Source organism: Nestor notabilis, unplaced genomic scaffold, assembly GCF_000696875.1.
Source record: "Nestor notabilis isolate BGI_N333 unplaced genomic scaffold, ASM69687v1 scaffold4752, whole genome shotgun sequence".
NCBI lineage: Eukaryota > Metazoa > Chordata > Aves > Psittaciformes > Psittacidae > Nestor > Nestor notabilis.
Genome location: NW_009918629.1, coordinates 87,509 through 95,262, shown reverse-complemented (window position 1 = coordinate 95,262; position 7,754 = coordinate 87,509). Strand labels below are relative to the sequence as shown.

The 7,754-nt window shown below is 40.2% G+C and overlaps 1 protein-coding gene across 1 annotated transcript in view; it reads left to right on the top strand.

Annotated features, from left to right (window-relative positions):
- Positions 1–2,448: 2,448 nt before the first annotated feature.
- Positions 2,449–7,754, top strand: part of TRMT61A (tRNA methyltransferase 61 homolog A (S. cerevisiae)) — a 20,760-nt gene continuing 15,454 nt past the window's right edge. The window contains exon 1 of the mRNA XM_010009803.1: positions 2,449–2,813. Within this exon, the coding sequence (XP_010008105.1) occupies positions 2,483–2,813 (331 nt within the window). The 5' untranslated portion in view covers positions 2,449–2,482. The remainder of the gene's footprint in view (positions 2,814–7,754) is intronic.

Below are 7,754 nucleotides of genomic sequence, written 5' to 3'. Positions count from 1 at the left end.
GTTCCCGGGTCCGCTGGGACCGGCTCATGTGCTCCCAGGGCGCGGGAGCCGCGTTATCGCCCTCACGACCCTCAGCGGAGGGGCCGCAGGGAGAAACAGCCCATGGGGGACAGCGCTCTGGGTGTGCCACCGGCCTTCGTGTTACCGGGGCCCTGCGCTGCCCCGCGGTGAGAGGGTTCTGCCTGCCTCCTCCTCCTCCTTCTCCGCGGAGGTTCCCCATGCTACCGTGCCAAGCAGCCAAGCTTTTCAGAGAGGGAAGAGGCAGCCTGCCAGGCCTGCGTGGAAGCTGGTCAGGAGAGGCATCTGGGTTTTGGTTGAAGGGAACACGGAATCGTTTTAGTGGTTTAATTCGTGAGGCTGCTCAGGGATTGCCTGGGTCATTCGAGTTTAGGTCGTTGCAGTCATGGCCCATAGAAAAGCACTTAGCCCTTGCCACAAGGCACTACCTTGTCTTCCCTTGTACTCCACAGCACGTGTGGCAAAAGTAACTCTGTACCAAGACATCTGTGTGCTACCCAGAGGGTGAAGGAGAGAAATGTAACAACATGAGGCTCTGCACTGGTGGAACAGAAAATGATTACAAATGAATGAAAACGAGTGTAGATCACTGCTTATTGCATAGGGGAGACAAACTACCAGAACTCCTCACACACCCCAGATTTTACCCCACGTATGAATACAATGTGCCAGGTGAGATCTGAGTCTGAGAGATTTGTCACATTGAGATCTCAGCATACAGTGTGGTGACAATTAGCTGTGCTAAGCGTGGCGGCTCAAAGGAAGGCAAAGAAACTGGAAGCTAGTTTGTGTAACCAAAGGGAGAATACTTCTCTCCATGTCCCTGCTAACATGCTGCAGGGATGTTCCTTTTGCACATAGGTGTAACTACAGTCTAAATACCATGAAAGAAATGGGTTACAGTCGAGGTCCTTTGAAATGGAACTGTTCTTACTAAGAGCTGAAAACTACATTGCTTTAATGGTATATAGAATGAGAGCTACAAATGTAATTTCTGAAAGCTTATGACAGGACTATCATCAGAAAGTGCAAGCTATTAAACATGGTTAAGCATTTGTACTATATCATAAAGTCCAATATGCGTACATTTCTTAATTTGTGGGATGCCCTTCTTACTATTTTGCCATATGTCCAGACAGGCCTATTGTGCTTTGGCATCTGAATACATTATGCAATAAGCATGTCATAAGCTTTGGAAGTTTTGACCACAAGCACATCTGCTTATCAGTCTCAGTGACTGCAGTGGAAAAATTACAAATCTAGCTCCTTAACAGCAAACTGAACTACACAAGTTTTGGTCAACAAAAAGAGACTAGAATTTGAGAACTAAAAGCTTTTCATTAAAACAGTGAAGTAGGACCAGGCTGTCATGCCTGCAATACAAAAGTGGTGGAATCAAATCATTATTCTGAAGCTAAAAGTACTGCTTTTAATTCTGTCATGGAAGGAGTTCCAGAAATCTGGCTTTCAAAGCCTTCTGTCTTAGTCTTTGATGTTAGAAAACTTCAGGATGACCGTTACTTCATTAAACAATTCCTCCCATGAACTGATCAACCTGCAGTTTAGATAGTTAGCTGCTTTATCTGAAAGGCAATGCCAGGTTTCACTGTAATGTGTCTTCTAATTTTTAGATTGTCTTCTCAAAAACAAAACTTAATTGTAATTCTCTGAACAACTTTGATACCATGGAGCTAAAATAATACAGGTGTTTGTATTAGCTTGCAAATGGTTGTCTGCATTTAGTTGCAGCACAGATCACTTCCCAGACAATTACTTTATGCCCCTGATGGTAAATTAAAGGCCACAATATTCTTTTATCCTTGTAGTTAGTTAAATCTATGCATAAGTTAATACATATGCTACCTTTATCCTATCTCTAAATCTTCATTTGGAAAACTTTCAAATAAACTTTTGTTAGTGGTACTAATAACTAGTGATTTATACCCAGGAAAATAATAATTGTCCTATGTTGTAAATCACCATAGTAAAGCCAGCAGATGGAAATGAAATTTACCACTTAAGAGCTTGTGGTATAACTCTTTAAGAGTTACAACTCTAAGACTTATTCCACTTAAACTCTTGAGAGCTTGTGAGCTGGAATTGAACAGTGCTGACATCATAGTAACTTGCAAGTTTCTCAGTATTGTGGAGCAGGCTGAGTAAATTATAATGTATTTCCTGAATTTTCTTTAAAACGTACCATAAGATGGGAAAAATACTGGTTATATTCAAATCTGTGGGATCTTTCAATTGATTTTAATTAGATCAAGAGTGCAGCAGCGGGAGGTTCCTGAACTTTGTGAAGTTCTCTTGCTAACATCATATTTGTACAGTGTGGCTTCATTCGGTATTGGGGAAAATAAAATTACTTCAGTTTATGTCTCCATCATGATGCTGCAAAACTCGTTTGACATATTTTTTCTCTTCTAGGTGATGAGCATCAGCAAGCTACAAGACTGTCACAATGAGTTTTGTCGAATATGGAGATACGATAAAGGATGGTGACACAGCTATTGTGTTCTTGGGCCATGACTCCATGTTTCCTGTGAAAGTCCAACACGGCAATGTAACTCAGACTAAGTATGGGGTCATCAGGCATTCCACAGACCTCATAGGCAAGAAGTATGGCTCCAAAGTGACCTGCAGTAAAGGAGGATGGGTGTTTATTCTTCATCCAACTCCAGAACTGTGGACCATGAATCTTCCACACAGGACACAGATTCTGTATTCCACTGACATCTCTATAATCACCATGATGTTAGAACTGAAGCCAGGCTCCATAGTATGTGAATCAGGTAATAATTAATGTGTTGAAGTCCTTTATTAAGAAGTAACACCAACACTTTCATGGAAAAAAAAAAACAAAAGAAAGGCTTATCTTTACATTTTGCATAAAGTCTCTTCCTTTTCCCATTATGATACAATTTTCCCAGCCTACACACTGAGTATTCTATTTCAAGAGCACGTGTTTCCTCATGTGCTGCTGTCTCTTCAACAAGTGATGTTACCTCAGTATGCTGGCCTCGTGTATGGGTATGCCTCTGAGTACGTGTTTGATTAATTCCTCTTCTTAGAATAAATATGTAAACATTTTTCTTTCTCTTTTCTAAAACTGTAGTTGTTAAGTAGTTATAAAATATTCTTAAATACATGATTTGAATCAAAATTCAGGCTTTGAATTTGCACTTTCAGAGAACATAGTTGAACGAACGCAGTGAAAGAGAGTCTGATGATAGGGTGTTGAACTAATAAGGAAAATAAAATGGAATATTTATATAGTGTGATACCATGTGAGTACATCTATTTTAGCTTTCTGTTCCAAAGTGTGATCCATTTGTAGCACTGCAATTGCATACAGAATCGCTGTAGCTGTATAATACAATGGATGATGTGTGCATCACATGGCAGTGTTTTGTTTCTAAACTTGGTTTAATTTATTACAAATTCTCTGATTTTGCTTAAGTTGCAAGTAAGTAGTGAAATTTTATATTAATAGGTATTTGCAGGTTGAAGGAGGTGATCCTGCCCCTCTACTCTGCTCTCATGAGACCTCACTTGAGTATTGTGTACAGTTCTGGTGTCCTCAACATAAGAAGGACATCGAGCTGTTGGAGCAAGTCCAGAGGAGGGCCACGAGGATGATAAGAGGGCTGGAGCACCTCCCGTATGAAGACAGGCTGAGAAAGTTGGGGCTGTTCAGCCTGGAGAAGAGAAGACTGCATGGAGACCTTATAGCAGCCTTCCAGTATCTGAAGGGGGCCTATAAGGATGCTGGGGAGGGACTCATCATTAGGGACCATAGTGATAGGACAAGGGGTAATGGGTTCAAACTTAAACAGGGGAAGTTTAGGTTAGATATAAGGAAGAAGTTCTTTACTGTGAGGATGGTGAGGCACTGGAATGGGTTGCCCAAAGAAGTGGTGAATGCTCCAACCCTGGCGGTGTTCAAGGCCAGGTTGGACGGAGCCTTGGGTGACATGTTTTAGTGTGGTGTCCCTGCCTATGGCAGGGGGGGTGGAACTAGATGATCTTAAGGTCCTTTCCAACCCTAACTATTCTATGATTTTCCTGCTTAAATACAGTTTATCATAATACCTTTTGAGTATTTAAGTCCATCTCTGTAGTTTGGAAAAATATGAACTGAGGTATTTTTTCCTTGTTTTTTCTGGCTGTTTCCTTTGAGTGTTCCTATGAAGCAGTTCCACACAGTTCCCTCTCAAGCATAGATATGGCAAAGGATCAGCATGACAGGGTTGTGCTGCACTATATTTTCTCACATTCAGCATTTTCTGTTCCCACCCAAGCATAGTTTTGGGCAGCTTTTGAGGCATAATGACCACTTTCCAACATGACTGAAATGCCACTTTATCTCTGCATCCAGTTGCACCCATTAAGGAACAGGTGGTATATGGAACTGGTTGCTGTATAGCAGCACTTCAAACGGGCAAAGCCACAGGCAGAAGCCTCTGGTACTGCTAAAATGGTTGGGTCCTATGAGTTTACAATTTGGTTTGTAGGATGATCAGGCATTTTTAGGTTTGTCTTGGGAAGTAGCCCTATTGTTCATTGGGCATTTCTTCACCTCTTCCCTTCCTTGCTATGTTTAGACAAGATGAGATAAAGAAACAGTGAATTATTCAAGGTGGGGGGAGATTTGAATAGCTTTATGTCCTGCCTCACTTGGAATAGGTGGGTGTTGAAGTACAGAGCTGCACATAAAATGTTTTCAGTAATGTCAAAGGTACCTAGAGGGGGTAAAATGTTTAAAAGTTCATTTATCTAAGTACCTAAGAAATGGAAACAGTTGATGAGGTAACCTATCCAGATTCCTAAAGATGTTATGAGTCAAATTTCATAGCCATAAGCAGTCCTTTTGGCTAACAGGAACCTGTCCCTAGGTTTATTTTAATACCTGTGCAGTCGAAGTATTGTAACTTCGGCTTTCCAGGAAAAGTGAACAGTTTTATTGCTATAGTTGTGCTTGTATTGCTTGAAAGTTTCACTGTTCAGAAAGAAAGAAAAAATATTGCATCAAAATCACCTGTTAACCTTAACGCAAGAGATCTTAACTGCAAATTTGCTTGCAATTGACCAAAAGAGGTGATTCAAATGAAAAATTTTATGGATCCTGACAACTGGAGCCTCCAGTGTGGTGATGTAACCTACTTTGGTGCCATCCTAAATTAGACAGTTTTCAGTGATTCAAAATCATTAGTTCTAGATTAACCTTGTGTGGCCTACACAGAACCAGCCCAATGGCGATTAATAGAAACAAGACAGGAAATCTGGTCTAATAATGACATTGGAGTCTGTTTCCTGCTGGTGCTGTGTTTAGATGTATTTTGAGCATTAATTAGCATGGAGGTCTGTCTTTTTTATCATTTGAAATTGAACTTCTGTACATAGTTGCTGTGCAGACCAGAAAAGCAGGGACTGTAAAGAGGCCAGGCTCTTTTGTCTTACTAATTAGACTGTGGCATTTGCCCAGTCTAAGCACGCAGAATGGTGGATTAGTCTCCACAACTATATGAAGAAAGGACTGAAAAAGTAAGATGAAATACCCTCTGTGTCATGTTGTATACAAATATAAATGATCTTTTGTGTGTGATTATAAAATTCTGTAGAATAACCAGAAGGCTCAATTTTATATCACTTGAATTATGCATTTAAAATTGATTACTCATGATTTGTCATGAAAGATACAAACATTAATACAGATTTTACTATTTTTAATCATCTTTAATAAATACATAAAGAGCAAGCTTGTCAGCAGTGCATGCATAATTAAAAATGATGCAAACATACTCTATTGAGGCTATAAGGGAACTTGGCATCTGCCTGATGTTTCATGACAGAGGTGTAGGAATATGATCCTTTTTCTGCCTTCTGCCAATTTCTAATTTATAAAGGTATGTAGGGATTTGAAGACTGTTAGCATGATTGCTGGAGCTAAGATCTCTTGAAATCATTGGTCCCTGGGCTATGGAATTTCCCACTCTGACGCAGTCTTTAACAACCTGATCTTTCTAGAATTAAAGAATACTTGAGATAGCTCCTAAAATACCTGCCGTGGGTGGCCTGGTAGCATGAAACTTCAATTCTCATCAGGTAACTCTGAACCTATTTGCGTTCATTGCACGTGCATCCGCTGTCTAGATAAAGGAATAAGATGAATATTTTCTTTTGTGTCACACTCTCCAGAACTAATCTTTTTATTCAGCATTTGAACCAGAATGAAACTTTTCAGGTATTTTTTCCAAACAAAAGTGTGCGGAACCCTTTTTTTTTTCCTATTTTTCTTTCTGGTCCTCAGATATCAAGGCTTTTTTACTGTCTTCTCTCCCTGGTGAGACCTAAACAAGTATCTATGCTAACCTTCAGAATTACTCAGGGAATGCAGTACACCACTGTGAAACTTCATTTAATCTGATAAATCTTAGAAATATTTTGGCTTCAATGGAGCATAGTATTTAGGCAAAATGTAATTTAGTCAGAAGTATTCTAACCACCATCCCAGTGATCCTTCAGCATTTAGCAAAATCAGACTCACATGAGCAAAAAATGTTAATTGGATTTTTTTGTTTCCCTTCAGCTAAATCCCAAATTAAAAATTGCTAAACCCTGTTCATTGCCACACAGCAGTGGGTTTCTGAGCCCACAGACTGGGTTTCTGAAGACTAAGAACAGTGTGCTAGGTCCTCATGGTTTCTCTGTGGAGGAGTAACGGGAGCTGCCAGCCAGCCTTACACTAGAGCTTCTCAGAAACAATTATGAAATTTTGAAACTCAGCCTGGGTATAGATTTTGTTAAGAGCATGCTCATAAAAAGTTAATGAGGACTTAATGATTAATGGATACTTAATAAATGATTAATAGTTTATTGTGAGTCCCAGCAAGTCAGCTGTGTGCTTATGAGTCTTCTGAAGTGCTTACAGACTTTTTGACAAATACTGCTCATGTCTTTACAATTTTTGTGGTATACATATATGTAAACTGTTTGCAGCTCTATCTTCAGTGTGAAGTACAGGCTGGAGTTTGTAAGTATTAATTTGATTTTGGAACGTGTTCCTACTAATTACATCTGTGTTCTATGATGTCTCTTATCTACCTTCTAGCAGCTGTTCAGGTTAGACTGAGGGAAGAATTTGAAAACCTGATTCTTGTATAGCACCTTTTGAAGTATAAGAAAGCCCTCATTAGTACAAATGTCAGAGAGCAGAGTATTCTCTTGATGTACCAAAGAACTGAACCAAGACAACTGTGGCCTCATGAGGCATCCCTCCAGTGTATTCAGACTTACGGCTCACATGCAGCTGATGAAGCATGCCAGTCATGCCCTAAAGCATTTGTTTCCAGACTGTCTGGACTCACTTTCATCTTATCATTTCACTTGCCCACCAAGTGCATTTCTTATGCAGCTCTGAACTTAACAATATTATGTTTGTTCTGCAAAAGATCCCTCTCTAAGGAACTCAGACGCTTGAATCTCTAAGGAAAAATTCAGTCTTCATGTTCCCATTCCTTTTTGTAGGCAGTGCCAGCCTTGAAAACTTCCCTGCTATCTTTCCCCCAACTCCTCAATGTGGTCAGTGAGCAGCAGCAATCTGACCTCCAGCCTGCTGCCTAAAATGCCTATTTCAGCATGGTGTCCACAATAGATAGTAGGAGAAAGAGCTAATGTTCTGTAAAGGGGGCTGCTTGGTTTAACTGTTTCCTTTGTCACTTGCCAGCTGCATC